This window comes from Aureobasidium pullulans (assembly GCF_000721785.1).
Source record: "Aureobasidium pullulans EXF-150 unplaced genomic scaffold scaffold_3, whole genome shotgun sequence".
NCBI classification, from domain to species: domain Eukaryota; kingdom Fungi; phylum Ascomycota; class Dothideomycetes; order Dothideales; family Saccotheciaceae; genus Aureobasidium; species Aureobasidium pullulans.
The window spans coordinates 1,168,410-1,195,942 of NW_021941023.1; the positions used below are offsets into that span (position 1 = coordinate 1,168,410).

At 51.5% G+C, this 27,533-nt stretch overlaps 11 protein-coding genes across 11 annotated transcripts; 6 read left to right on the forward strand and 5 right to left on the reverse strand.

Annotated features, from left to right (window-relative positions):
- Positions 1 to 553: 553 nt before the first annotated feature.
- On the forward strand, positions 554 to 949 carry M438DRAFT_332316 (DASH complex, subunit Dad3; the record flags this gene model as incomplete). Its single annotated transcript, XM_029903491.1, has 2 exons — positions 554 to 661; positions 788 to 949. 2 exons carry the CDS (start codon positions 554 to 556, stop codon positions 947 to 949), a joined length of 270 nt encoding a protein of 89 aa, XP_029764028.1.
- A 2,147-nt stretch (positions 950 to 3,096) lies between these two features.
- On the forward strand, positions 3,097 to 5,488 carry M438DRAFT_312765 (tyrosine protein phosphatase 1; the record flags this gene model as incomplete). The annotated part of the gene is made up of 5 exons (XM_029902527.1): positions 3,097 to 3,861; positions 3,908 to 4,028; positions 4,082 to 5,077; positions 5,133 to 5,310; positions 5,362 to 5,488. The coding sequence occupies 5 exons, from the start codon at positions 3,097 to 3,099 to the stop codon at positions 5,486 to 5,488; spliced, it is 2,187 nt and encodes a 728-aa protein (XP_029764029.1).
- Positions 5,489 to 6,412: 924 nt separating this feature from the next.
- Positions 6,413 to 7,712, forward strand: M438DRAFT_290748 (class I glutamine amidotransferase-like protein). The gene is made up of 3 exons (XM_029901722.1): positions 6,413 to 6,739; positions 6,873 to 7,102; positions 7,163 to 7,712. Exons 1-3 carry the CDS (start codon positions 6,508 to 6,510, stop codon positions 7,451 to 7,453), a joined length of 753 nt encoding a protein of 250 aa, XP_029764030.1. The 5' UTR covers positions 6,413 to 6,507; the 3' UTR covers positions 7,454 to 7,712.
- Positions 7,713 to 7,718: 6 nt separating this feature from the next.
- Positions 7,719 to 12,406, reverse strand: M438DRAFT_290752 (uncharacterized protein). The gene is made up of 3 exons (XM_029901723.1): positions 12,372 to 12,406; positions 12,165 to 12,277; positions 7,719 to 12,062 (listed from the first exon to the last, which is right to left on the reverse strand). Exon 3 carries the CDS (start codon positions 12,019 to 12,021, stop codon positions 8,152 to 8,154), a length of 3,870 nt encoding a protein of 1,289 aa, XP_029764031.1. The 5' UTR covers positions 12,022 to 12,062; positions 12,165 to 12,277; positions 12,372 to 12,406; the 3' UTR covers positions 7,719 to 8,151.
- A 735-nt stretch (positions 12,407 to 13,141) lies between these two features.
- M438DRAFT_312774 (ERG8, Phosphomevalonate kinase) lies at positions 13,142 to 14,889 on the forward strand (the record flags this gene model as incomplete). Its single annotated transcript, XM_029902528.1, has 2 exons — positions 13,142 to 13,402; positions 13,774 to 14,889. The coding sequence occupies 2 exons, from the start codon at positions 13,142 to 13,144 to the stop codon at positions 14,887 to 14,889; spliced, it is 1,377 nt and encodes a 458-aa protein (XP_029764032.1).
- Positions 14,890 to 15,491: 602 nt separating this feature from the next.
- On the forward strand, positions 15,492 to 16,330 carry M438DRAFT_332321 (uncharacterized protein; the record flags this gene model as incomplete). Its single annotated transcript, XM_029903492.1, has 3 exons — positions 15,492 to 15,957; positions 16,011 to 16,094; positions 16,149 to 16,330. 3 exons carry the CDS (start codon positions 15,492 to 15,494, stop codon positions 16,328 to 16,330), a joined length of 732 nt encoding a protein of 243 aa, XP_029764033.1.
- A 1,107-nt stretch (positions 16,331 to 17,437) lies between these two features.
- On the reverse strand, positions 17,438 to 17,961 carry M438DRAFT_372171 (proteasome maturation factor UMP1; the record flags this gene model as incomplete). Its single annotated transcript, XM_029908333.1, has 2 exons — positions 17,438 to 17,505; positions 17,583 to 17,961. The coding sequence occupies 2 exons, from the start codon at positions 17,959 to 17,961 to the stop codon at positions 17,438 to 17,440; spliced, it is 447 nt and encodes a 148-aa protein (XP_029764034.1).
- Positions 17,962 to 18,335: 374 nt separating this feature from the next.
- Positions 18,336 to 22,917, reverse strand: M438DRAFT_403175 (uncharacterized protein). The gene is made up of 3 exons (XM_029909639.1): positions 22,814 to 22,917; positions 22,183 to 22,468; positions 18,336 to 21,855 (listed from the first exon to the last, which is right to left on the reverse strand). The coding sequence occupies exons 2-3, from the start codon at positions 22,442 to 22,444 to the stop codon at positions 18,605 to 18,607; spliced, it is 3,513 nt and encodes a 1,170-aa protein (XP_029764035.1). The 5' UTR covers positions 22,445 to 22,468; positions 22,814 to 22,917; the 3' UTR covers positions 18,336 to 18,604.
- M438DRAFT_342979 (DNA repair exonuclease) lies at positions 22,686 to 25,638 on the reverse strand. Its single transcript, XM_029904879.1, has 3 exons — positions 25,443 to 25,638; positions 23,255 to 25,389; positions 22,686 to 23,202 (listed from the first exon to the last, which is right to left on the reverse strand). Exons 1-3 carry the CDS (start codon positions 25,456 to 25,458, stop codon positions 23,119 to 23,121), a joined length of 2,235 nt encoding a protein of 744 aa, XP_029764036.1. The 5' UTR covers positions 25,459 to 25,638; the 3' UTR covers positions 22,686 to 23,118.
- Positions 25,639 to 25,770: 132 nt separating this feature from the next.
- M438DRAFT_332325 (ribosomal protein S19/S15) lies at positions 25,771 to 26,267 on the forward strand (the record flags this gene model as incomplete). Its single annotated transcript, XM_029903493.1, has 4 exons — positions 25,771 to 25,816; positions 25,867 to 25,882; positions 25,991 to 26,170; positions 26,225 to 26,267. The coding sequence occupies 4 exons, from the start codon at positions 25,771 to 25,773 to the stop codon at positions 26,265 to 26,267; spliced, it is 285 nt and encodes a 94-aa protein (XP_029764037.1).
- M438DRAFT_342981 (transcription initiation factor IID, TAF10 subunit) lies at positions 26,113 to 27,442 on the reverse strand. The gene is made up of 3 exons (XM_029904880.1): positions 27,101 to 27,442; positions 26,225 to 27,024; positions 26,113 to 26,170 (listed from the first exon to the last, which is right to left on the reverse strand). The coding sequence occupies exons 1-2, from the start codon at positions 27,413 to 27,415 to the stop codon at positions 26,611 to 26,613; spliced, it is 729 nt and encodes a 242-aa protein (XP_029764038.1). The 5' UTR covers positions 27,416 to 27,442; the 3' UTR covers positions 26,113 to 26,170; positions 26,225 to 26,610.
- Between the last annotated feature and the right edge of the window lie 91 nt (positions 27,443 to 27,533).

The window sequence follows — 27,533 nt, forward strand, 5'->3', positions numbered from 1 at the left end:
CATGTGTTTGCGTCGATGAATGATACTCTACAATTATCCTCCACGTACAATCTTTCAATTGCAAGCGTTCGAACATGAGTAATCAGCCCAATGTGACGTATTTGTTTTGCAAAAAGAAATGTGAATGGATCGTAATAGTGAGAAGTCGAGGCAGTTACGTGCATATCGTGCTGTTATCGTGATGTAGACATTTCACAAGTCGAATTTCGCATATCCTGGCCTCGTGAGAGAGTCAATCAATCTGATACATTCACACTAGCCTCAAGCAACCAACTCAAATTGCTATATCCACTCTCAGCTAAATTCTGCCACAAGTGGTGCTCCTGAGAGCGATTATGTCTCTGCATCGATGGTTGAGGGGGTCACCCAGTTTTCAATGCTCCGCCTTGGCGTGTTGCAAACCAAAACAACGACATTGATGTTTCATCGGTCCGCACGACACATCAACCTCACGCTCTTTAAAACAGAACAAAACAATATCTAAAGCAATAGTAGCTTTCCCTCGAACATACCATACTGGTCTCTAAAACACTACCGATTCGTCCGAATCACAATGTCAGGCCTCGACAGCAGTCCAAGAGCAACAGGCGAGGAGTCTTTATCGCCACTGGAGCAGGAAGTACTGGATGAATATGTCCGATTGGCAGGAAATCTCGGAGATGTGAGTCCACAATTTATCCCGTTCGATGAAATTTCATGCTCTCTACTTTCTGCATATCCGAACCACGTCTCGCATCTCATGACCCGATCAAAGAAGAAGGAAGAACCCTACTGATTTCCTCCCTAGCTCTCTGCTCTTCTCAATGATCTCGCTTCTCGTCCCAGTGCAGAGATTCTTGACGCACTGAGGGGTCTGGAGAGAAAGACATCGACGGTGTTTACTCTGCTCAAGGCTAGTGTTTACTCCATCGTCTTGCAGCAAGAGATCCGCGATGACGAAGCCGCTTGAACACAACGACCACCACCGCAGTCATCAGAGTATTTGAAAGTCGGCGTTGAGTTGTCTTGTCGCACATGGTGCTCGGAATTGGTATTACAGCATTGCGTACGGAGTTTTTCATAGCAGGAGTTTTTGAGAGGCCGACTTGGTGAATATGGCTCGAGCATGATACCCCTTGAATTCACCAGGAGGTCATTATTGAAGGAATCTATGATCTACAGTATCAGAGGGTAGGAGAGATGAAACATGTCGACACATTCAAAAGCGGAGACATGGACCACTTGAGAGAGTAACATGCCTCATCAGCTGCTGTGACGAGTTCAAACCTCGTCTATGTTAAGGAGTACCACGCGGAGAAATTATACGGGGCCAGCACGCTCATCATTGAGGTCTTCTCTCTACGTATGATTTGGTACGGACAGGCAAAATCATGAGAGACCTCGAGACTATACACATTGAGCATTTCTATCAACCATGAGTGACAGAATGGTGAACACCAGAGCCTGAATTTGACGAGAACAAACGTTATTGGGTATGTACAGAGTCGAACTGGGCTATCTTCCATCATATCGATCTAGGCACACAATCACGATCTAGCGGCTGGCTGCCGTGGACGTTGCACAGTACGTACCACACGTACCCGGCATGTACCAAGCCTAGAGGTAAGCCTTTTACGTGGCCGTGGTTTTGCAGCATGCAACACAAAGACCTTGTACTCCTCCTGGTCTCACAAGCCAATTCATGGACCAACTGAAAGTTGTTCCAGACAACCAGATGGACCACAATCGGACGATGTACCGATGGTAGCCTATCGACGATTGAACGAGGCTATATCTCGCCCGCGGGTTTCCCCCTCGTTTGGCGGGTTAGGGTGAAGTACTTCGAGGGCTTGAGTTGTGCCTTTAGATCCTTGTACAGAGCCGCACTTCTGATCAGATTGAGCTCGAGGTCCAGTCACCTCGTACTATCACATTGACCGCCCGTCCAGGCTACTTGCCTGCTTTTGATACCTTCCAAGGCCAATTGATGGCGAGAGACCTCTAGAATCAAATATTGAAGATTTCCATGGGAGGTTGAGGCACGCCGGCAGCCTAGAGAGTACGCCATCCCGTGTGTTCGCTCCTTCGCTCGGTTAGTGCCATCATCCGACGTGTGGGGACGCGGAGCACGCGAGCTGGCCTGACTTGACAAGGGTTTCTGCCTGGGCGCCCAAGAAACCTGGGTGGAAGAGAAGGAGAAAAGCAAAGAAGATCACCTCATTGCTTCGTGCCCATCCATCACACCTTTCGCTTTGCAAATTCCGATCGATGCGAGTACGTTTCAGTCGAAGTCTTCACTCCTGCAACATGATGGAAGGAGGAATGGAAAAAGCGGCAAGGCGCACCAGTTGTTTGCTGGCATGCTCTGGGCCTCTGGCCTCTCGTTCGATAAGAAGTGTGGGATCGGCGAGGCGCCGCCGCATCACAAATCCAAATCGTTCGGGACCTTTGAGACCCTGAACCAGCCAACGATAGCAACCCGCGAAATGCCAATTGCGCAAGCTTGGTGACATGAAATCTGCCACTTCTTGCACAAGAACCTCCACAACCAAGATATAGCACTTCCGAGTAGTCTAGAGATCAATGTAGACTTGACAATAGCATAGTACAAGGCAATTTAGCTATTCATTCGCCAAGGGTTCGCGCCAATAATTGGTGTTGCGAAAGTTCCCCCGTTCGACTAACGCCCGTCGTCCCCGCAGTTGGCGCTCGGACGATCATCCTGCCCCGAATCAATCACATGTACGGAGTGCCGCTGTCCTAAAAGTAATACTTGCAGTTGCTCAACGATTCTGCTCTTCTTCATCAATTTGTGTGTCGAGAAAGGAACGACTGACTTATCATCTCTTGCTTTTCCGTTGCTTCTGAATCAATCGTGCACTCATTCGCGTTTCCGCTTCGCGAGGATCACCTTATCTCCACGCTCTTATCAGTCACAAGTAAACAAAGACGATCTCTTTAGAGCCCTACCTCAGACGTCAGTTCTTCTATCGCAGCATCTCCTGGTCTCCAGCGACGTCCAGTGATTCGATTTTCGACATTGGTGTACAATTCCGGTGTACAATTCAACCTTGGGCTGCCTCACAGCGACCAGCGCCAAAGCTCCACAGCGCTCTCATGGCTACAGTCTGCGCGAGACCTGCGCTATTGAACACTCGAGCATCGAGCTCACAGCAGAACATCAACACGTCTGTTCGGGGGAAACCGACTGCCGTACCTAACAAGCATCTCCCGGACACATGCTCTCCCGGTCCGACACCTACCAAGCTCCAACAACAGCAGCTCGAAACCCCACCAGGGTCACCCGAAGCCTCTGAACACCAACAAATCATCGACATACCTTCTCTCCTTGTCGACGCGGGAAAGTACCCCAAAGTTAGCGACAGCCCGCCTATTCATGCATTGACCGCACAAGAGTTGTTTGAGGCTTTGGAACATACAGCCTCGCGCCCCCTACCAGACACCAAGACCGTCTTCCCTTGGCTTCATGGCCTGCATCCCGAGAATAGTATCCAGTTGACATACTTTTCTGCGAGGAACAAGAAGCAATTCCGACGTGCACCTCGCACTTTGCGCGGCATCACCGTGGTCAAGGCCGGTGGTGATCTCAGCCACTCTAAGCTCAAAGGTGCCATCGCCCCTGATGAGCTGCTACTTGCGACAAAGACAGGCGAGCAGATCTCTACCTTCTTGGATGTTGACCCTAGAGATGGCTTCTCTATTCGCAATTTCCAGATCCAAGCAGTCAAGATGGCGACTATGAGTGACATCGTAGTATATGCAGATGACAGGACTCCTAAGGAGGTGCTTGACAAGTTGGCATCCATAATATCAAGAGCTCAAAAGGTCTGGAGGGAGAAAGACAGAGAAAACGACGTTGAAGTTCCACGGTTCCACACATACGTGGTAAAAGGTGTGATATTTCAAGTCCTTAGCCTTCGAACCATTTCTGACTTGTTTAGACTCTTTTGCAAAGCTGCAAGCCGGGCATCCAGAGATTGTGGCCATTGACGACCGTGGCAACATGACTGGTGCAGTCATGGACTTCTGTAAGTGTCCTTATTTGACAAGCAGGTAGATGGCATAGCTGACGAACGCGAAGTCCACTCTGAGCGATACGAAATGCACACCATGTCTTCGGCAACCGAGATTGCGCACAATGTATGGCTTGGTCCGACACCTGACGCGTCTCTAACAGCCCCGTCAGACCCAGATGCAGCACTACCATCTGAAGCACAGGCCTATGATTTGTTCGTAGAAGCGACCGATCCGGCCCAGCTACCGGACAAGAAGGCTTTTGGTCTGATGGAGAGTCTGTTGGCGAACACGAAGGTGTCCCAAAACGCGATTCCCCAACTCGAATTCCCAGGGTCTGGTTCGATAATGCCACCATCATGGTCCCAAGCCGAGGTGGATGCTCTGATGGACACGGTAACATGGCTCTACAAGCAGGCCAACCCGGACCACGAAGAGATGATGCATCGTAAAGACAGCCAGCAAATGACACCGCCAAAGTATAGAGATGCAGACGGGGATATTGGCATGATCGATCTTCACATCAATGCTGGTCGTCAAGGCCGAAAAGTTCTCATCCATTGCACAGATGGGTACACTGAGACGTCTTTGCTCGCGCTCGCTTACTACATGTACGCCAATTGTGCAACGGTCGACAGGGCGTATGTGGAGCTTCATACCAAGCATCACCGTAATCTGTTTTCATATCCAACTGACGTCGCCCTCCTGAGCTCAATTCAGCCAAGGATCTTGCAAGCGTCTCCCAACTCCGCCGGCTCGATGGCAGCACTCTGCCAACCTGCACCGCGATGGCTGAGCAAGATGGATGGTTCCTTCCCTTCCAGGATCATGAATTACATGTACCTCGGAAACCTCGGACATGCGAACAACCCGGATCTGCTGCGCGAGCTCAACATCGGCCAAATATTGAGCGTTGGCGAAACTATCAGTTGGACCAGCGACGAGACCAAGAGGTGGAAGGATGACGCCCGCACGCAAGACAGCATTCTTTATGTCGATGGCGTTCAGGACAATGGTGTAGATCCGCTTACTTCGTCCTTTTTCCGTTGTTTAGATTTTATCAGTAAGTCGTCCAAGCCTCCAGTGTCCAGTTGCACAGCTGATTCGAGCCCCAACAGAGAAAGGACGAGAGGCTGGTGTTGCCACTCTTGTACATTGTAGGGTTGGCGTGTCCAGATCTGCCACGATCTGCATTGCAGAAGTGATGAATGAGTTTGGCATTTCGCTCCCCCGAGCGTACTGCTTCGTTCGTGCTCGCCGGCTGAACGTTATCATCCAACCTCATTTGAGGTTTTCGTGAGTTCCAAAAGAGTTTCGACCCAGTGGGAACCAGCTGACCAGAAGCAGATACGAACTCCTGAAGTGGGAAGAATATCAATGCTCCAAGCGCGGCAAACCACTTCGCAGAGAGCTCGAGTGGGGCACCATAGCTCGCGAGATTGCAGCAATGAACCGACCGTACTCACGGCAATAAGGAAGCCACAATTTCCTCATAACACGACGGTCCTTACGAGCAACGCATTTTTTACGAGACAATGACGACCATACGAGCGACGATTCGACAGAGCCTCAGCTCGGCCCATCTTTTTCTTCTGAGTGGTTTTGAGTCGCCGAAGGTCAAACGCATCTTTCACTTCACCAATTTTCCACTCCTGGTGCTTCAAGAGTGCCTCTGGGATGTTTCAATCTGGATCTCTGATCCAAGGCACTTTGTCTTTGCTCTTCACATGGCGTTTTTGTCGGGGGGTTTCATCAGGTTTTCAGTCTTGCCGTGGCAAAGGAGAATTTCCTCTGAACAGGATGGATAGGGACAAGGGAAATTGAGATGTCCAGAATCAACGATTCAGAATTTGTTTCCCATTTTACTCGACGTTTTTGGTTGGTTTCCAATGACGGTCCTTATCAAATCGGATGACCATAGTGAGAAGTGAGCCTTTTTTATGTAGATGCAGAAGGTCTTGGTCGGGTGGACTAGGCGTTGAGGTGTTATCCGGAGGTCCTTGTTGAATGCAAATGTTTTCCTTGAAGTCCTCGAGAGATGGAAAAGTCATGATAAATTTTGTGATGCCACCTGTTGCAGACAAAAATTGAATCCCCGCCTTTTACCCCATACCGATGTGGTCATCATAACCAAGTCTCGTCATGGCTCTCGAAGGCGAGTGCGTTTTCTCTATAAGCTTCAGCTATCCTTACAGATCACATTGTACAAGGACGCAAGGCCCCATGAGTCAGCTGTTGTCTACATAGTCCTCTTTTAGGAAAGTGAACACGAAAAAGATAAGGAGTATCGCGCAAGTAGACAATCTCTAGCGACGTCGGAGGTGGATCCAGCGGTGCATTGACCAACCCTACACGACGACATACTATTCATCAATTAGCAATCATTCCAAGAAACCACTCTTCACTTTCCCATCTAAACAACAGAATCTCGATCTGAACTGCTTACATACCAGACACTTGACCTTCGCCGCAACTCAACAATCTCATTTCAAAATGCCCACTCTCCGCATCGCCATACTCGAATGCGACACACCGCTAGACAAAGTACGCAACAAGTACGGCACCTATGGTGACATCTTCACAGAACTTCTGAAGCATGGAAGTGAGGAGTTGACTGCTGAAGGTGAAGAAGTCAAGGTGGAATGCTCAAGTTATGATGTCGTTGATAAGCAAGAATACCCTGAGCATTTGGAAAAGGTTGATGCTATTTTGATGACGGGAAGCAGTAAGTTATCGATTATTTCCTGTTTCTTCCACCAGATATGATTTGAGTTTGCGGGAGAAAAGAAGGATGAGAGACAGAGCATTTGAAACTGGATTTGGTGACCGAACAAATTGCTGACGTTTTCATCTCTCAGAATACAACTCCTTCGACAACGACCCATGGATCATCAAGCTCGTCGAATTCACCCGCAAAATCTTGGAATCTCAATCTCGCATTCGCGTCCTCGGCATCTGCTTCGGTCATCAAATCGTCGGCCGCGCTCTGGGTGCCAAAGTCGCACGCGGCGAGCAAGGCTGGGAAGTCAGCGTTACACCCCTCGAACTTACCTCCTTGGGCAAAGACATCTTCGGCGTTGACACCTTGGTAAGTTTCCCTCCCACTCCTCCCTTCCTGCACTCAACACAACTAACAGCTAAAAATCAGAGTATCCACCAAATGCACCAAGACATGGTATACTCCTACCCCACGGGCATCCTACCTCTAGCCCACACCACCCGCTGCGAAAACCAAGGCATGTATGCCAAAAACCGCTTAATCACTGTCCAAGGACATCCAGAGTTCAACAGGGAAATGGTGACGCATATTTTGACCGCTAGACATGATGCCGGTGTGTTTAATGATGAGATTTACAAGGATGGCATCAAGAGGGTTGGAGATACACATGGTGGTGCTGTGATCGCCAAGGCGTTTTTGAAGTTTTTGTTGCAGAAATAGAAGAGATAGAACGGGCAGGGTTGTTGAAGCGGGAAGAGCTGGCTGCTGGCAAATCGTTTCTCGAATGGAAAGTGCAGTTCTCAGAGCGCTTTCGGCACTTGCTTTTCCAGACTTCCGTCTCGCAATCATGACATGCTGATGTCGTAGCTGTAGAAATGCACAATGATTCTACACATCGAGTGTATGACCAATGAGAGCTGAGCGGGTAGAGGGTAGAGAGAAGAGTCTGACAGATGAGCATCACTGATTTTAAGGAAGCATTGATGAAGATTCAAATGATTTTTCTTTTTGAAATATGCTTATTGAAAAAGCATCCCAGATCTAACCATATACCCAATTCTTTCAGAGTATATGGTATCGCTGATCCGGCAGAGAGGAGATATGTAAAAGATGAGTAAAAAGAAGCCAACCGCTCCCAAAAAGCAAACGCATGGGAGAGGGGTAGGGCAGCTTTTTCTGCCCTCCTGACTCTCCCGGATATCTTTTTTGTACATGACAACACCCCCGAAACCCAAAAAAACCATCGCTAGCCACCCCTTTGTTCGAAACGCCATGCTTTGATCGATTACCAAAATTAAACGCCGTTGCCCCTTGTAATCGTGTTGCTCATTACAAAAGTTGTTAAAATTCCATTTTCGCTCCAAGACGCTGAAGAAAAAGACTGAAAAGTGAAATCTGAGAAAGCGATGAAAGGAAGACTATTGTCTGCCACCACCAACAAGCTCAGCAATCTTGTTTGAGACAGCTGAGGGGTAGCCTCTGCTGAGTGCCTCGGCGACAACAGATTGAGCGCCATCGCGGTCTTCGACAGCGAGGTGAGCGCGCACCATTGCCTCGTATGTGCTAGGCTCGCGGTCGGCGTAGCTCACACGGTCGAAAGCCTGGCGGGCACGAATGATGTCCTTCTCCAATGCCCAACCGTGAATCAAGGCGTTGGCAATGTAAGGAGTCATCTCGACTCTACGAGAAGTCATGTGTGCAAGCAGAGGTTCAGCATCCGCGACTTGACGGTTGGCGACGAGAGACTCGAACATAGCCTGGTAGACGCAAGGCTGAAGCTTGACCTTGGACTCAGAAGCAACGGTATCGAAAAGAGAACGTGCACCAGCCATGTCGTGCTGTACACAGCCCTTGGCGTGTATGAGGGCAGCGTAGTGAACAGCCTCGGGCTTCTCACCTGCAGCACGCATCTCAGCAAGGACAGTCTCGGCACCAGCCATATCGAGAGGCTCCAGAGTGGCATGAGTGTCAATCAGAAGCTTGTAGGTGTGCATGGTAGGCTGGATGCCCTTTGAACGCATACGCTCGTAGTAGCTCAAGACCTTGCTGCGGTCACGCTTGGTGGTCAAGAAGTACTGCATCAAACTGTGGTATGGTGCAGGGCGGGGCTTGTAGTTGGCACAAGCCTCCATCTCTTCGAAGATCTCCTCAGCGAACTTCTCGTCACTCACACGGCAGAGAGCGTTGACGATAGTGCCATATGTGACGGAAGTGGGACGGATACCAAGGTTGCGCATCTCGGCAAAGTAGAAGAGACAATCGTCAATTCTGCGGGCCTTGCCAAGCTTGCCAATCAGTGCGTTGTACAGGAAAGAGGTAGGCTCGACACCTTCAGCCTTTGCGCGCAGGAAGATCTTGACTGCTTCGGTAGCTTCATCAAAGGTCTTGGTGTTCTCCTTGAGGGTAGTGATGTAAAGTCCATATGTGTTGGCAGAGGGAGAAGCTCCCATGTCAAGTAAGTCCTGATGGTATTGAGCAGCGAGATCCCGACGACCGACATTCAAGCAGGCAGACAGCATGGAGTCAAGAATGGTGACCCATCCAAATCGGACGACTCTGTACTGAGGAAGATAAGGCACGTCTTGCTTGGCCATCTCAAGAATGTCGCGGCAGAGGTTCAGCTGGTTCTCCTTGGCGGCAGCCATAATGAGCTTCGAGTAAGCGAAGAATCTAGGGACACGACCGGCACGGCGGATGTTGCGGAACTTGGCAAGAGCCTCGTTCAGGTGAGCAGCAGATTTACCGTGGGGCTTCTCGAGAAGATCAGTGATAGCGACCGACGCCTTGTTGTCAGTCCGGCTGGCATAAGGGTCGAAAGCATCATCGAAAACAGGCGAGATGGGTACCAAAGGAGCTTGAGGGAAAGCGTTGAAGTTGGGAACAGTGGGATAGACAGGCGAAGGCAGAACAGGGTAGCGGTAGTTGTTCCAAAGACGGCTGAGATCGCTGCGATCAAGGTTGATCAAAGTCTTCTCGATCAAATTTTCGGTGGATACATCAGGAAGGACGCTGCGAGAAACGATGCTCTCAAGCAGGCAAGCAAATCTGGCAGGGCCAGCAATCTCAGGAGCGGACTCGTCCAGGATCATGCGCGACTGAATCTTAGTCAGAAGACCGATATCGGCTGGACTGAGCTGTGCGATTTCTTGAGATCCGAAAGAGGCGACCAGATGTTCAGCAATAGGGCTGACAAGTGCACCGTTGTCCACCATCATGCGAAGAAGTTCAACACTAGTACCGATCTCAAGGGGTTTGCTGGACTCCAAAACAAAGCCACCAAGAACCTCAATGGCTTCCTCAACCTTCTCGGCAATCTCGTGATTGGCAGATGCCGAGTTCTGAGCGTCTCTTATACGGCTCAGCATATGGCGGGACTGTTGAATACCACGGGTTGCGAAACCAACGCTGATGAGAGCGAGAGCACGCATAGTGGCCGGCTCGATGAAGGCAGGAACAGCCATAGAGTTCTCAAGCACATGCCAGTAAGGCTCAGCTGCATCAAGGTTCGCATTGCGGATGTGCATTGCGAGCATAGCCATCGAAGATGGAGCCAAGTCAGCACCAATCGCGGCAAGAGCGTTGAAGGCCTTGATTGCCTCAGTTGAATTGTTGACATCAGCAGCGGCGATGGCGATCGAATTGAGTGCGTGGACAGAAGCGGCGTCCGAGATGTTGGTGAGCATGGCAGAAGCTTCCTGGAAGTCACCGGCCTGGAGTGAAAGAGGAAGGAAAGACTCGACGTAAACAGTATCGCGAATAGCTTGGCGCTTGAAGGCATTTTGCTCCTGAGATTCGATCTCGCGCAAGAACTTTTGACCGCCAGTCGAGTGCTGACAAACAGCATATGCCTTGATCAAAGACGAATAGACCGCCTCATCCATTCTTGACATACTGTTCAATCCCAAGTCGTTGTCAATTGCCAACTTCTTGTAGTGTTCGTAGCAATCAACAGCGTTGCGCAAGTCTCCTGCGGTTGCAAACGCGTTGATCATAGCTGGAAAGATGTTTGCATTGGGAACGACGTCTCTACCTGACATGTGCTCAAACAAACGCGTCATGTCGGAGACGCGACCTTGCTTGGCACATGCATGGATAAGAAGACCATAAGACTTGGTTGAGAAGTCCACTCTTGCTGATGCAGCATTGAACGTAGCCAAAGCGATGCTCAGAGACTCGTCCTCTGCAAAGATGGCGTATTCCAGCGCATCCGAGTGGAAGAGGAAACTATCTTCAGCATCCATGCCGCCGTAACGCTTACGCCTTTCTTCGAGAACCTTCTTAGTAGATGAGGCTTCCAAAGATCTGCTAGTAAGAAGGTTGATGAGCGCAGCATAAGTCTCAGCGTCGGGGATGACTCTTCGGCGCAACATGTCCGAGTAGACTTCCAGAGCTTTGGGTACCTTCTGATGCTTGCCATTGGTGAGTTCAATGGCGGACGTCATCAGTGCACGGTAAGCTGAAGCAGGAGGCTGCCTAACGCCAGCATACAACATAGACTCGAAAATGCTAGGAATGCGAGCATACTGCTTATCGCGAAGCATCAATTCCAGCTCCTGTGTATACGCATCGACTTCCGAGATGGATGTGGCAGCGGTGTCGTGGGAAACAGGGCTGGAGAATCCCTGTGAAGGAGCCTGGCTAGCGGTGATGGTTTTCTCAGAAACAGCATCCTCTTCGACGAGCACGTCCGCGGCAGCCTCAACCTCTTGCTTGGTCTTACTGATCTCCTCGGCGATTGCTTCATTGACCTGTGCGAATGCGATAGCGGCAGCTTCCTGGTTGTCAATGGCCTTTCCGAAGTTGTCGACAGCGCTGGTAGTGTATGCACGCTTCAAGTTTCCTCTTTGCGACGCATCTTCCACGCTCTCGTCCACCTCTTCAATGGCGCTGCTTTCCCGCACATCATCCAGCTCCTTGCTCTCGGCAGCCTCTGCACCAGAATAGCCGATCAACTTCTGGAATTGGAACTGTTGCCATTCGCGTAGGTCGCCATTCTTGTGGTGCTTGTGCCATGCCTCGTAGTATTGAGCTAAGCCATCGTTGTGGTTGTTGTCCTGGCGGGCTGCCTGTGCGCTGGGGTGACTGGGCACATGTTGGACCTGTGATGTGCTGGCGTTTCCGCCAATGCGATGGATCCAGTTGCTTGCAAGTGGAGTAACACCGGTGTTTTGAGAAGCGTAAGAAGACTGAGAAGCAGCGACGACAGTCTGAGCGTATCCGTGGGTGAAGGATTTGAATGCTGTACCAGCAAGACGTGAGATTCCGACGGTGGGCTTAACGAACACCATCGAGACGGCGATTGAGACCTCTCAAGTTGGAAACGTGAGACTGGAAATGTGGTTAGAGAATTGCCAATGAATCATACTTGGTTAGGTCGAATCGCGTTGTAACAATGACCAAACAGAAGGAAAAAGAATAGTAAAATATGAGTAATTGATCAGACATACCAGATGGTTCTCAAAAAGAAGTTATTGCAGGTTCATCTGACGATGGCTGGATCGGCAGAGAACGCGCGAAAATGCAGTGTGGAAAGGTACAAGATACCTTGGTGGTGTGGTGTGATGTTGGTGGAATGTCACGAGAGATGCGGAAACACAAGATTGAACGATTGCACCAGAACCCAAGCGTGAAAGAAGATCTGATAAAAGCGAGAGAATGGAAGACTGAGCGATGACTGGTTTTTGCCTGGCGAAAATGTTCAGGCAACAGAATTATGGATGACGATAACGAACTGAGTGTGGGAGCTTGTCGCGTCCATCCACGAACTTGGGTCGGAGACTCGGAGCAACTGTGAAGCGTGCGCCCGTTCGACTGTGCTCGAACTAACCAGCAGTGTCGACTTCTAGATCTTGCTGTATGCGGCAGTGGGACGTGGCAAAAGCTGTCTAAACCCCAGCTTCTGGCAAATCTTACAGCTGACTGTGCTCGATAGCTGGCCTTACATAGCCACGCCGTCAAATCGGCCACTAGCACATTCTCCCGCAGCTTCCGTCAAACGGTCGAAGGAAAGTCTCGGAATCGACTGTGCGCGCTGCAGACCCCGAAAGCTCGATTCCCTCCTCGACGAGAAGCTTCCAAAATCACCACCATCAACCCGGCTCTTCACCGTCAATTCCCTCTTTCCTCTGGTCTGCTGACCGGTGTCTTTCTCCGGCCTTACTCCATCGATCCGTGGACTTTCCGCAGCAAAAGTAAGATTGCAGTACTGCTTCATTGCTGTTGTGCAGCTCTCAGGAGGGACAAGGGTTTTAGCATCGTTACCCTGAGCGGGAAGAGGAGGGGCCGTCTAATTGCGCTGTCTTGGTCTTGGTCTGTTGTCTAGCTATTTCTCCTGCTGCTCAGCTTTCTTTCCCCAGAAGATCCGCATCACTTCTCCTGAAGATCCACCCTGCATCACGCGAAACAACAATGAGTCAAAGTGCTGTCGCAGTGTCTGCGCCTGGCAAGGTCCTACTGGCTGGTGGTTACCTTGTGCTCGACAGAAAATACAATGGGCTTGTGTTTGGCCTGGATGCTCGTATTCACGTTTGCGTAAAGCCCTTTGAATCGAGCTCCGGGGTCACCTTTTCTGAAATCACAGTCAAATCACCTCAGTTCCAGAATGCGGTCTGGGAATATGGCTATCGCTTGGCTGGCGAAGACGGGGGTGTCAAAGTGACCCAATTGAGAGTGTAAGTCGTGAAACTCCTTTTCTTTCTTCCTTAGGTGCAGAATTCAAGAGATTATATGAAGTCGGAAGTGACGGATGGACGTGTTTGAAGCGACCTGCCGGGTTCCGTAAAACGACACAACACATGTGCGCCGGCAAGTGACCTCTCCGAACCGAGGTCTTGTTAGCGACTTGATGCAGAGTGCCCACACTAGGGAGAGCATCTCTCGCTAAAGGTCAATGGCAGTCGGGCTCCCGTCCTCATGACAGTGTCGGCATGTTGTATCTTGATGGCCCTGAGCAACCGCTTCAAAGGCACTCCACTGGTTGTTCTCTGACCACCAAGCACTACAGACTCGATTGACATTTCGGAACGATGCGACACTAACAGATTTGCGCTTTTAGAGATGCCGACTTTAAGCTGAACCGCAATCCCTTCGTCGAGACAGCTTTGGCCTTTGCCTTGAGCTACGTCTCCAGTGTTGGATCGTCCAACATCTCCCCTTCGTCGATCACCATCCTGGCAGATAACGACTACTATTCGACTTCATCGGCATCACTGACTGATGCAAGATTCCACGACTTTGGTGTTCCCCTCTCAGAGGCCAACAAGACTGGTCTTGGATCTTCTGCTGCTCTCGTGACGGCATTCACAGCAGCTGTACTCAGCTACTACCTCCCTCAGAAGGTCTTTGACCTTACTAGCGAATCCGGCAAGCGCAAACTGCATAACCTGGCTCAAGCAGCTCACTGTGCAGCCCAAGGCAAAGTCGGCTCTGGATTCGATGTGGCTTCAGCAGTCTATGGTAGCTGCCTATACAGGCGGTTCTCACCGCCAATTCTGTCAGCACACGGAGAACCTGGTACACCGGAGTTCGGCAAGCAGTTGGTGGACATTGTTGATGAAAGCGGTACCAATGGCCAATGGGATACTGAAATCATCAAGGATCAGGTCAAGGTACCCGAAGGCATCAGACTGGTCATGTGTGATGTCAGCTGCGGCAGTCAAACGCCTGGCATGGTCAAGCAGGTACTGGCGTGGAGAAAAGACACTGGAGCAGAAGCAGAAAAGGTCTGGGAAGGATTACAAGATGTGAACGAGGGACTTTCACAGGAGTTGGTCAAGCTGGCCGAGAGCGGATCAAAAGATTACTCGCCGTTGAGGCAACGCATCCAAGCCATCAGAAAAGGCATCCGCGAAATGAGCGAGCAAAGCGGAGTACCAATTGAACCTCCGGCACAGACGGGGCTGCTAGACGCATGCAGTAAAGTCGATGGAGTGATTGGTGGAGTTGTACCTGGAGCAGGCGGGTACGATGCCGTTGCTCTTCTGATTGAGGACAGGGAAGAAGTGGTACAAAAGTTGCAAGGTCTGCTTTCTTCGTGGAAGATCGAAGGTGAAGCAGATGGCAGTATGGGCAGAGTGAGCATGCTGGGAGTCAAGCAAGAGATGGAGGGAGTCCGAGTGGAGCAGTCTGGCAAATATGCGGAGTGGTGGTCGGAGTAGAAGTCCTGGAGACGAATCCAAAAAAGTGGAGCATCAACACACGACTGGCCATGTGAAAAGGATGTCTATGTACAAAGGAAGGAGGAGGACATAGTGTATACAAAAGTGTAATTGAAGTGATTTAATGCTACAGTAGGTGTCGTGCGTGTTTCACAGAAAAGAGAGACAAGAGTTGTTGATCTGAATTGAGATAAAGTTTAGAGTTTGATGATGGACCAATGGGTTTGTTGATGTCTGATCAGGGTGGAGTCTGGGGTTCGGGCGAGTCGTCGTCGTCGGACCATCATGAGCGTCTCAGTCCCAGTTGTCGTCGCAACTCTCACTCTCTCATCGTCGTCGAGCCTTATTGTTCCAACCTCTGTACAGCGCACCAGGTCCACCTTACGCTCGTTTCCTGCCGTCTGACTTTGCATCGCCTCCTTCGACCAAGGTCTTCTGTCTTCTTGGAACCCTGCCTTGGCCTGATCTGCATCGCCGAACCATCGAGTCCAGAGAGCGTCATCCGCACCCAACATCTTGCACAAAAGGACACACAAGCATATCAAAGTAGAGAAAGAATGGATCCCCATTCAAGCACACACGCGACAGCGACGCCGCTGGAAATGGGCAGCCTTCCGCACGAACAAGCACGACCCTCGATGGAACCACCACAACCGTCCTTCGTCACTGCCCCCACCGAGGCACACGTCGAAGCCCCTCAGATTACTGACCGTCGTGAGCAATTCACACGGCCACAATTCATCGACGAGGGTACCGATCCCCTACCGCCGACACCGCTCGAGATGCCCGCCCCCGCCCTCATTCGCCAGGAGACGGCCGAGCCGATAGGTCCCTCGACCGATCTACCCACCCCGATGCCTCAGACACCAGGTTTCGGTACTCCCAGCGGTCCCGTTATCACTATAAATCTGTTGCTCAGCAGCACTGGCACGCGCCACCCTTACCGCATAGATCAGAAGTATCTAGCCAAGCGGAACGTAACAGCCGAGAACGACAATGGTGAATTTGACCCATTCGTCATCAGCGTATATACCCTGAAAGAGTTGATCTGGCGGGATTGGAGAGAAGGTACGTTTTGTCGAGTCGTGTGTCAACAGTCCATCACTGACCGATTGATTCAGAATGGGAGCCCAGACCCTCGTCTCCAGCCGCAATTCGTTTGATCCACTTCGGTCGCTTCCTGGACGATAAACTGCCCTTGAAAGGTACAGACACATCACCTCGACCCATTGTCCTTTGACTAATTTAGCCATCTACAGACTGTCGATTTAGCGACTCGGCTCCAAATGTCGTCCACATGAGCGTCAAACCCCAAGAAGTCCTCGACGACGAAGAGAATGCGAAATCCGCCAAAGGCAAAGGCAGCAGCAGCGGTGGCAGACCCTCTCGCGGCGGCGATGGCGAAGAACCCACCGCAGGATGCCGATGCATTATTCTCTGATTTTTCTCCCCTTGTTCTTTTTTTTGATACCCCCACCTCACCCTCTCTTTTCCCCTTTCCATCAGTCATCCATCTCTCTTCCTGCACCCCGCTGTCTTTTTCTCTCTTGATAATACTTTCTCTTGCACTTCTTCCATTGTACATTTGGCGTTTCGTTTCATCTATACAAAGACTGGGACAGAGTTCTATATAGTGGAGTTTTTGAAAGGCGAAAAAGGGAAAGGGAGGGTTTGGTCTGTTATTGTTTTGTCGATACCGTCATTTCCATCTTCTTTCTTCGTTTCCTCGCTCGCGGTCACTGAGCATCTTGATTTGATACCATTGATCTCCTTGTCCCTTTTTTCAGAGTTCAGATTGTACATACAAAAAAAACATGCAGAGACCAAAGATTTCCTCTTGCCCGTGTGTCTTGTCTCCCCTGGTTGTTTCTTTTTTTTTTCTCCTCCCCTCAATGGGTATTAGTTTTGAGCCTTGTGTGTTCCAATTAGAGATCTGCAGCTTTTGATATCGGCGAAACCGTGTCAATTACATATCCAGTATTGATGAGATACACTTTTTACAAGCCATGCGTGATTGTTCTGTCTTTTTCTCCTGCCAACATGGACGAGAAGCCCGACGCTACGTAAGATTCTACGAAGCAGACCACCCCCTCACGAACTTGCTTTGGGTCGTCTGGAATCTTACGTTGCAAGCGAGAATCTTAGATTGCAAAAGAGGAATAGTTTGATAGGGACGAGTGCGAGTCACTTGGTTCTTTTCTCTGACGTATAGGTCTTCTGGGAAAAGGAGATTTGTATGCAGTGGTCGAACAGTATATGTGATTATGCATTTCGTTTTCATTAAGTGATGCGGTTGATAATGAGCCAGAAGGTATGGTTTGCCCCTCCCTCATTCTACCTTGCGTCTGCAAGTCCTTGCTTCCAGACCGTGTGTTGCTTGAAGACCTGATAGAATCCATGTTGTAGAGTCCAACAGAGCCGACCAGAAGTGATCCTCCTAATCTTGGCTCTCGTCTGCTTCTCATCTCGATTGTTGCAGTCGTTGTGTCTGGCGTAAGCATCTCCGCCTTCTCATCTCGACTTGTCGTGGGCGGCGTGCTTGAACAATCTACCAGTTCATCTTAAGCTTGTTCTCCATCTCCGAGTGGAAGTCGGGCGCATTCTGTGTCTCGTTGCCTGTGCATCACCATTAGCCTTCCATCCTCTTCATTCCTAACATCCACCCTCATCTCCATGATCCGGATCACACTTACCATTAAACACATCCTCCCAATCGACACTAGCATCTCTTCCGCTCAAGATCTGCTCGTGAACACCCTCACCCTTGTATCCGAGCACAGCAGGCCTCCACTCCCCCTCCTGACAAATCTTAACCTCCATACCGCGACGGACGGGCTCGCCGACGCCAAATTCGCGACGCAGCATGGTCATCTTGAGAGAATCTTGGGTGGAGCGCCAGTTGCTGAGGCGGGCTTCCAGAGGGTGTGAAGAGGCGACGGCGCTGAAGGCTGGTGAGGCGTTGTGGGGTGTGTTGAGGGATTGGTTTGAGCGCAGGGTGTCGTGGACACCGGGGGCGGCGGGTGCGGAGGGTGCGAGGGCGGTCTGTTGGGCGTGGCCCTTCTGGGGCACCATACGGAGAGACTGTTCATGGTAGCATGCGTTAGCTGTATGGCTGTTTCGCCAATGGAGGCGCGGTCTCAGTAACACACCATGATGGCTGTGGAGTTGTGTGTGATGTTGCTTGTCAGATAGGGCGCAAGTGTTGGCGGAGTATTCGATATGAAGATGCGTAAGAGTCGGTCGGAAGATGGTGTTGATTGCTTGATGATGAATGATGCTCGTAGCTGCCGCCGGTGTTCCAGGCAGCTCTCCGCCGCGGCGCACGGTCCACCAACCATGATGATATCCATACAGCAACTCTCACAAGACACCGCATTTCCATCCTCTTCACTCTCAAGTCACACTGCACAAGAAGCACAGTCTTGTAAAGAAAGAAGTCATGCATTCGTCTGAATATATCTGAAGCAAGTATACTCTGCTTATCCTCCAACAGTCCCGGTCTATCATCTGCTTCTTCTGAATATGCTGTCAGTTGCAAAACTCAATCAAAAAACATGCCTCTAGTTAATCCTGTTTGAGCCACGTGAGCTCCGGAAGCCATCAATCTCTCGCCTGCTAACATGCTTCTGCAATCTGCCTCCTGTAGCCATCAACGTTGGTGCCAAAGTATAATGTTCCAACGACTCGAGTATGTCCAACAACCTTTCACGCCTCATCAATGGCGACCGCCTTGCTTCTGTTCACCCTCACGGGCTCCGCTCTCGGTGAATCTCTTGCCCCATACGTCTCTCCAGCGACGCTTCTCCTGAGGGCTGCTGGGCTCGCTCTCCTGTTCATCCCTGCTGTCGCTGCGAACCTTGATTCCAGCTCTGCCGGCAATCTGTGCAAACTTGACCTTGGCCGGTGAGCCCTTGGTTGGAGATCTCTTGCCAGGCGACGACGATGGACTGCCAGTCTTGGTGTCGGTCGTCATAGATCCCTCGGTGAATCTGCCCGACATGCTGGTCTGCTTCTCGGGCAAGGCTCCAGCCATGGTATCGTGTGTCGTCATGCCTGTGTTGCCAGACATCTGAGTCAGCGGCTGTCTGTTTGTAATAGTGTTGGCATCTGATCTCGTACCGTCGTACTGCGCGAAGTATCCTGTGGCCAATCCTGCCACCTGGGCGATGGACGATCCTGACTTCCATTCGAGCTGCGAGCTCATGACACGATGAGCGGGATAGTTTCGCTGGAAGTAAGCTGTCGGAGAGCCGCCGGCTGGCATCTGTGCAGACGTGGCGCGACGGTCCTGAGGAACATGCACCTTCTCGCGCTCCGCCATGACATCGGCCATCTTGGCAAGTGGCATGCCAGTACGACTGTGATCAGTCGAAATGCCGGCATTTGGGAGTTGACGTTGCATCGCAGAAGAAGTGCGTTCTGGCAGAACTGTCTCGCCGTTGCGCACACGGGCAAGAACAGCATCAGACTCGACAGGCATAGAAGCTTGATGAGTCTTGGCCCAGCTGCCGAGATGCAAACCAGCCAAGTCGTTGATGTGAGGTCCGTTGGGGTCTGGAGTGAGAACGGCATTCTCGTTCTGAGTCGAGAAGATTACGTCCTTGAGAATGTTCACTGGCGTAACCTTCGCATCGACGGTCGAGACCGGGCGCTGTGTCCCGACGATTGCATGATCCGGCTGCAGGTAAGGCTTGACGATTGCCAGAGCTGCATGACCAGGAACTGGAGCCTTTGGTTGAGAAAGAGCAGTTGTGGCTGAGGTCTGGGCAGACTTGAGCAGACCAGCACAGTATCCGTCGAGCCAAAGACCATTCTTCTCGACACTGACAGGCAGACGGGCTTCACCAGCTTTGAACCCAGATATGTAAGCAGTCTCCTCAAGACCAAAGCCCTGCTTGGAAGACTTGGATGAGACAACAGCCTCGGGTTGCTGAGAGAGTGCATAGTGAGAAGAGTCGAGAGCCGGAGAAGGAAGACCAGATCCGATTCTAGCAGCCTCGCTGACAGGCTTATGGCCCATCAGATAATCAGGACGACGGTTCTTGGGGCTGACATTCATCTCAGAGCGATTCTGAACAGGATCGACGTGTCCCATCTCTGGGATGGCTGGCTGATCAACAGCTTGCTCGTACATGGTAGGTGGCGTGGTGACACTGGCGACCGGTGCGAAAGTCCAACCTGGATCCTGATTCTCCTTGTCAGGGGTGATTGGCTGCTCACTCGAAGCCGAAGGATGTTCGCCCATCTTGTTGCGGCTTGCGTTGCGATCATGCACAATTGGGTAGGCATCCTTTCTCATCGAATGGTCGCGAGGGTTGTTGGGAAAGAAATCGGCAGTGGCGTAGCTTGAAGAGGACGACTGATATCGGAGCTTGCGCTGAGAACCGGCAGAGTTCAAGTTGGTGGCCGAAGCATTGGCCGACTCGGTGATCCAGGCATTGTGTTGTCTGACAGCCTCAGCAAGGGCAGGAGATGGTGATGCGACACGGGTCGGGACAACCTTGGATGTGGGTGTCGACTTGCCGGCAGGCTGGTAGCTGGGGCTCATGGGGTTGAGTGCCGACTTCTGGCTCTCCTCTGACTTGTTCTCTGGGACCTTGATCTGCAGAGCATGCGTTCTGCGTGGAGAATCCTGCTGCGACACGGCCGTGGTCTCTGCAGGTCTGCGGCTGATTGGTGCAGATTCTTGGACTGCTTCAGTACGTGGAGCAGGTGGGCTGCCGTTGGAGAAGGCCTGAGGATCCATGTTGGGAATGGGAGGCATGAAGTTGCCGTATGCGTCGACGGGAGGCATTCCCATCATGTTGAACATTGGCGGCATTGGACCGAACATGCCTGGGTATGGCGCCATGGCACCTGGGTAGCCTGGTGGAGGAGGGCCGTAGTATCCGAGACCGTGTGGCATGGGAGCACCATGGAACGGAGGCACGTTGTGAGAATCGGGACCATTGCCGTCGAAGGCCCAGTCCGGAATTGGTCCTGCCGGTCCCATCATGACTGTCGGACCGTAGGGTGGCATACTGAACTGCGGCTGCATCGACTGAAGCATGGTTTGGGGCGAGTGGTCGGTCGAAGACTTTTCTCCACGCAGCGACTTGAGGCTGACACGAATTGAGTTCATGCGGCTGACGAGCTCACGACGGTTCTGAACAAGCTGGTTGTATGCCTTGGAGCTCATTGAGCTGCGTTGCAAGACTTCAACCTTGTCGAGATCCTTTGACTCTTGTTCCAGCTTGGTGTATTGCTTCTCCAGAGCTTGGATCTGCATGGCGACACTGACGGTAGGCTGCTTCATGGTCGTCTGCTTGATCGATGGGCCGGTTGGAGGTGCAACTTCGAAACTCTGACTGGGCTGCTGTCTGCTCGAGTTGTCGAACGGAGTGGCGCCAGGGACTTCCTCCTTCTCGCCAGCTGGGAAGCCGGTGCTGCCGGTCAAGTTGGGAGCAGCAATATAGAGCTGAGGAATGCCGTCGACATCATCAACGGGCAAGAACTTGCCATCGACCATCTGGCAAAGTCTGCCATTGGGATCCTGAGCGACGAAACCATTGGGCAAGCCGTTCCTCTGCATTGGAATGCCACCAGGAGGAGCTGGGAAGTTTGGGCCGAACTTGATGAGCATGCCGTTCTTCTTGATGGCACTGTAACCATAGCGCGGGCTGCACAGAGGGGACTGGTCACTGGGGACGATGCGACCTCCAGCGGTGACGCGAAGTCCAGGAGGAGAGCCATGATCCTTAAGAATTTGCTCGGCCTTGCGCTTCTTCAGTGATGGAGTCGGAGAGGGGCGGTAACGGTTGGCAGCTAGTCCAGGACGTAAGTTCTGGTTGTTGGGATCAATCTCGGCGAGCACTGGTGCATTGAACTGGCGTGGCTCCGTGGGAGGAGGTGGATGCAAAGTGTCGGACGTGGCGAACGAACGCGAAGAGCGAGCAGCGAAGGAGCGTGTATTGCGGACAACATGATCTGCAAGATCGTCTGTCAGCCAATCTGGTAATACAAAGCGGCTCTGCGCGTGTGGTGACGGTGTGTCGGCGACCAGATCGCTGGCATATTTCTCGTGATGGGCGAACGAAGGGCTGAGCAACGACGATTGTTCCCTCGATGGCGTGAGGAGAGGGAACATGATAATGAAAGACTGAAGTTTGTTGAATGAGTGTATGGATGCCGGAAGGCGTAGAATGAATGTTGTGGTTGCTTCCAAGAGGATGTGTGGTCGACGGCCGTGATAGGTCGGTCAAAGTCCAGAGAGCCAGCCAGCCGGGGAACAAGGCACGCAGGGATTGAACACACCTTTGATGGCTCCATCTTGGGCCTTGGCTTCGATCTGGAGAGCAGTCTCATCCGAAGCCGAATGGCGTAGGGCCAAGAGTTGTTCGGCAGAGTATGCCTTGCGGGCGATGTTGTGTGCCATTGGCATCAAATGATACTTGATGTTGGATGAGACGATGGGTATGATGGGTACGATGAGATTGAAAGGACGGTAGAGCTCGTGAGCTTCTTGTTCCACACATGTCAGCCTTGTACAGTGCAGGATGGGTACAGCGATGAGCATACCGGTAATGGATTTGGTATCTGTCTGGAAACGGAGGTGTATTACTGCCCAGCAAGCAATTGAGTCGGTTGATCCAAGCAGTGCGGTGGTGGAGGAGGACGGTGATGGCTCATCAAAGAGAGACGAATGGCAACGTCGTGAGACCAAATGAGTGTGAGTTGTGATGGAAGAAAGAGTGCTGATGGGGAGATGTATTGCGAAGCGTGAGGTGTGAGAGCATGAGAAAGCAAGAGGTAAGCGGCTAAATGAGGGGCGAACGACATGTTGAACGTTCTTGCCAGCATCGCAGCTGCCTGCGAGAGGAGGATTCAGGGAAAGAGAGAATGCATTGTCCGAGTTAGGTTAATGGCACCTTCTTTGTATACCTACCCCGGATATTATGACAGCAACATTGATGGCCACCCTTTCCCAGAACCACAGAGCTGGGTCGAACAGTCTGGGGTATCGCGATCTTCCTCTAATGCTTAAAAGAGCTAAAAAGAAATGTATGTCAGAGCAAATCATCATCCCAAGCAGACTCCCACCAGACTCCATACGCTATGCATTTATCTCCCATGCCATGCAACCGTTCCGATGTTACTGTAAAAATGCAAGTAAAATTTCCAGAGTAGGTCTGCATCCATTGAGAGCGTCTCAAGCGATCGTGCAGCATCATACTCACAACAAGTGAACCCTCAGAACTTGCGACGTGCAGCAGAGCGTGCAGCGGTAGGAGGTGGTTCAAACGCATCGTCATCATCAGAAATTTCATCCTCGCTCTGATTTTCGTCAGCGTTCTAGCCTCCATTAATTCGACTTACTGTGACTTACTGGTCCTGGAGCTTTGCGACCAACACGAGCTCCGGTAGCACGTGCTTGCGATGGTGCAGGGGTTTGAGAGAAGCTCAACGTCGTCTGTCTACCGGTGGGGGCCTTTGCGGTGCTACGAGCTGGCGCCTTGCGCTTCGGTGGTGAAGCAGCACGTTTGGATGTCGACTTTGCTGACGCCTTGGCAGGTGCTCTCTTTTTTGGAGCTTGCTTGACGAACAGGTCATCATCGTCCTCATCGTCATCCACATCAGGAACGTCGTTCTCTTCATCATCGAGCATGATAACATCGTCGTCGTCTTCCTCCTCGTCTGACTCCTCTTCGATCGGTGCTTTCCTTGCGCGAGTCGTCGTCTTCTTTGCAGGCGCTGCTTTCTTTGTGGCAGCAGCAGTCTTTCGCGTTGTGCCAGTGGCCTTGCCACCTCTGCCTCGAGTAGCCTTGGCCTTTGGTTGACCAACCTCCTCTTCTTCCTCTGCGGCATCGTTGTCGGACTGAATCAGCGCAGCAGGCTGCTCTGCCCATTCTCCATCCAAATCAGAATCCCAGTTGGCGGGCTTGGGCTTAAGCTTGCCCTTGCTAACAGCACGCTTCAACATGCCTTTGCTGAACAGTTCTTCGCGCTGTGTCTTGTACGTCTCCATTGCCTCCTGCATATCCTCGTCTTCGATGCTGACTTCGCCGCTGAGTAGATGTTTCAATTGACTTGCAAGACTTTCGTTAACAAATGCTTCCATAGCATGCTTGTCGTCCTTGTCCACGAATTGACTGACTGCGTCACCGAATGAGTTTTGCGGGAGGATGGTAAGAGACTGGGCTGTGAGGAATTCCTTCACGAGCTTTTCAACCTTGACGGTGTCTAGCGTAAGCTGCTGCAGGACTGCTTCTTCTGGCATGTCGGGCTGCTCCTTCTTTCTGCTTGTGGCTGTCTTCTTGCGATGAAACTGGACCACGTCGTTGACGTTCGCCACCTTGGTCAAGAAGCGGTTGGAGAAACGTTGTGGGTTCTCACAGTCGAAGCGACCTCCTTCTGGAGCCGTGTACTCGACGCGAAGACGAATTAAGGGCAGCTGTGGCGTTTGCTCCTCGGCATCCTCCTCCTGAGCATCACGCCAGGCTTGGTCAGCTTCTTTGATCATGTCTTCGACGATGGTTGTTAGGTAGCGGGTAACCTCTGTACGGTTGTCGTCCTTCATAGCAAGGCGCTTCATGTGCGGGTCGTCCTGAAGAATAATCTCTCTCATCACAAAAGGTCGAACAGTCTTCAAGCGAATTGGATCGCACTTGAATTCTTTGCCAGTAATACTGAGAATCGCCACGTGCTTTGGTACTGCTTCACCAGGCATGAGAGATGTGGCGACGGAAGAACCAGGCTGCATGACATGGAATGTCTGCTCAGGATTGTAGCGAGGGTTGATGAGACACTCATGTTCGTGTCCCCAGATGACCAGATCCATAAACGATGGTAAAAAGTTCTCGGGAAGGTAGCCAGTTTCGGTATATGCATGATGGTTTTGGTGGACACTCATGAGATTGAACCATTCTCCTGTCTGCGTGCCAGGTTGGAAGAACTTGACTTTCTGATCTCTGAAGGTGCGGAACATTCGCTCATCGCGAACGTTGCTCATGCCGTAAAGTGCGAGCTTCGTACGACCTTTTTGAAGCAATACAGGCTTGATGCTGATGTTGTCAGATTCGGGAGTGCGACCGTAGTAGTTGACCATGCCGGCCATCTGCAGCAGGTCCAAAGACGCCAAGTGACCGTCTCCAGTTGGGTCATCGTGATTGCCGTGGATCGAGAAGACCGGAATGGCGACATTGATGTCCGGATCCTCGTAGTTGACATGGTTGAAAGCGCCTTGGAAGGCTTCCGACGCATCACTGAGCATCTCAAGCTCACATGGCTTCTCACCGAAACAGTTCTTGCGAAGTGACTGCATAACATGGTACATGGCTTTGCGAGATGGCTTATTGTCATGGAACAAATCACCAGCCAAGAGAACCATGTCGACATCTCGTTCTCTGGCCATGGTCATGATTTCGTCGAAAGTTTCCCAGGAATCATTTCCTCGATTTGGGTCGCGCTCTCCGTATCCGACATGATTGTCTGTCGAGATCATAATCCGGATTGTATCCGCAGCTAGAGTACAACTCGTTAGTTGATTCCATGTCTCGTTCTTCGATTCGATTTACCTGAAGTAGCAGGCATCTTGACGGTTAGCCTTTTAGTTGTATGGTGGCATGAAAGTGGTAAGAAGTGGAAGAGGAGAAGATTAATCAAGACCACGTCTTGGAAGAGGTCAAAACACACAACACCTTCACTTCCCTAGATCTCCTTTCCTTCTTTGCTTCAACACTTGAAGGCAAACACAAACTGCTGCCTGCTTGAAAGATGGTGGTGGACGTGTAGCGCGTAAAGGGCAAAGTGGTCTGTGCTTCGGTGATTGGCGGACGAGAGAGAGATGCGATCAAGAGCCAAAGGCGGCAGACACGTCCGAGTGTGAATTATACCAAGCACATCATGAGGCCAACAACGATACTGCAAGGCGCTCGCTCCGTGTGGAAGGGTAATTGATATTCTATCTGCTATACAAACAAATACTAAATGCGTTCTCAGGCCCACACATCGTCCCGTAAGCATCTCCCGAATCAACTTTTACCTACCCTTCGTCGCAAACTTCCTGGACCCATGGACTCGCACGAAAGACACTCAGGACATGCTCTGACTGGGAGAATAATAGATTGCCCATTGTGCGCCCCAAGCACGGCGAGCGCGCCCCTCCGATCAAGACACAGGCCCGTGGTGCCACCATCCTGCCCAACTTCGTCGGCTTGATCTTCCAGGTCCACAACGGCAAGATTTACAACGATGTCAGGATCACTGAGGACATGGTCGGCCACAAGCTTGGAGAGTTCTCGGCGTAAGTAGTTATGGAAGCAAGAGATATGGACAAGAGTATGCTGACGTGCTGCAGGACGAGAAAGCGCTTCACCTACAAACAGACCAAGAACAAGTAAATGTACATCATCTGCAGGAGCATCATCTTCCAATATCCGGCGTTCATTGGGTTCTCATGTACAAAATACCAAAGTCAGGGGGGCACGTTTTGGCTGCCTCATTTTGTTACTTTCTTTCCATGAATATCAGTGCTCTGAATTGTTATCGGTTTTGGACAGTCTGTGGTCAGAGTCCTTTGTCACTATGGTACAGTCTCATCTATTGACAGATGCGTGATGCATGTCCTGTCATGCCCCTGAACGCCTTGACCCATGTCGTAAGGAATGCGTGCCAGTTTGCCGCCAGTATCCCAGCCCAGTTGATCCTGAAAACGCCTGCCCATGTACTTGCTATGCAAGAAGATTACCGGTAGAACTCGCCTCTCTTGACGTTGACGCCATACTCTCCGACGGCCATGCCCAGATCCTCCATGGTCAGGACTGTTCGGCCACCTGATGATCCCACACCGCCGCCACCATAGCCAGGGCGAGGACCGCCAATTTGAGCGCCCTTTGCGGCGTCCTTACCCTTGCCTTTGGCGCCGCCCTCTTCTGTCGGCATCATACCAAAGCCAGCTGCGCCGCCAAGTCCAGTCAAAGGGTTGTTGGATGTGGTGTTGGTGGACCTAATGCGCGAATATTGGTATGCGTCTGCTGCAATGTCTGCGATGAACTTCTGAGCGGCCAGGGCAAGGAGTCGCGCAAGGTGGGGTGGGGTGGCTGGTGGTGGTGGTAGTCCAGCAAGAGTAAGGTAGTAATTTGTGACTGCGTCAGGGATCTGTGAAGGATGTTAGTGAGTGCTACTCTCAAGTCTGAGCACAACGTCTTGCGACGCGAAGTGATGGAGAACTCACGATTGGCGCATACTCGTCCATCTTGCCCAAGAAGTCGCGCAATGCGACGTCCTTCTTTGCCGGCATCCTGGTCTCGATCTGGGGCACGGTTGGAGATTCGTCGCTTGTGCCATCGAGACCCAAAGTAGTTCCGCTCTTAGAGTTACTGCTGTTGTCCATGGTGTGGCTGCTGTCGTCGTGGTCGGCGGATTGCATTTCTTGATCGATGGATGCTTCGATGTCGTCGGCCGCGGGAGCTGCAGTCGGTTGTTCGGTCGTGGCTTGAGGTGCCTCTACCTTGGTATCGCCCTGGGCGCGATCTTCCGTGTCGGCCATGGTGATTGGGTTGATGAAGTGATTGGCTGCAGAGGCGCGTACGACAGATTGATTGCTCCGTGGTTGGTGACGCTCGAGAAAGCCCGTTCTCCGCAAACTCCATCGACGTCTCGATGCC

Excerpts from the sequence above, each read along its gene's own strand:
- M438DRAFT_290748 (XM_029901722.1), top strand. The coding sequence starts at position 6,508 with ATGCCCACTCTCCGCATCGCCATACTCGAATGCGACACACCGCTAGAC. Across the intron at positions 6,740-6,872 it reads TATTTTGATGACGGGAAGCA|AATACAACTCCTTCGACAAC; the intron begins GTAAGTTATCGA and ends TTCATCTCTCAG. Across the intron at positions 7,103-7,162 it reads TCTTCGGCGTTGACACCTTG|AGTATCCACCAAATGCACCA; the intron begins GTAAGTTTCCCT and ends GCTAAAAATCAG.
- M438DRAFT_342981 (XM_029904880.1), bottom strand. The coding sequence starts at position 27,415 with ATGGCCGACACGGAAGATCGCGCCCAGGGCGATACCAAGGTAGAGGCA. Across the intron at positions 27,025-27,100 it reads TGGACGAGTATGCGCCAATC|ATCCCTGACGCAGTCACAAA; the intron begins GTGAGTTCTCCA and ends CATCCTTCACAG.
- M438DRAFT_342979 (XM_029904879.1), bottom strand. Across the intron at positions 23,203-23,254 it reads GTCGCAAAGCTCCAGGACCA|AGCGAGGATGAAATTTCTGA; the intron begins GTAAGTCACAGT and ends GACGAAAATCAG.
- M438DRAFT_403175 (XM_029909639.1), bottom strand. The coding sequence starts at position 22,444 with ATGCTCATCGCTGTACCCATCCTGCACTGTACAAGGCTGACATGTGTG. Across the intron at positions 21,856-22,182 it reads CCAAGATGGAGCCATCAAAG|ATCATGTTGTCCGCAATACA; the intron begins GTGTGTTCAATC and ends ACGATCTTGCAG.
- M438DRAFT_290752 (XM_029901723.1), bottom strand. The coding sequence starts at position 12,021 with ATGGTGTTCGTTAAGCCCACCGTCGGAATCTCACGTCTTGCTGGTACA.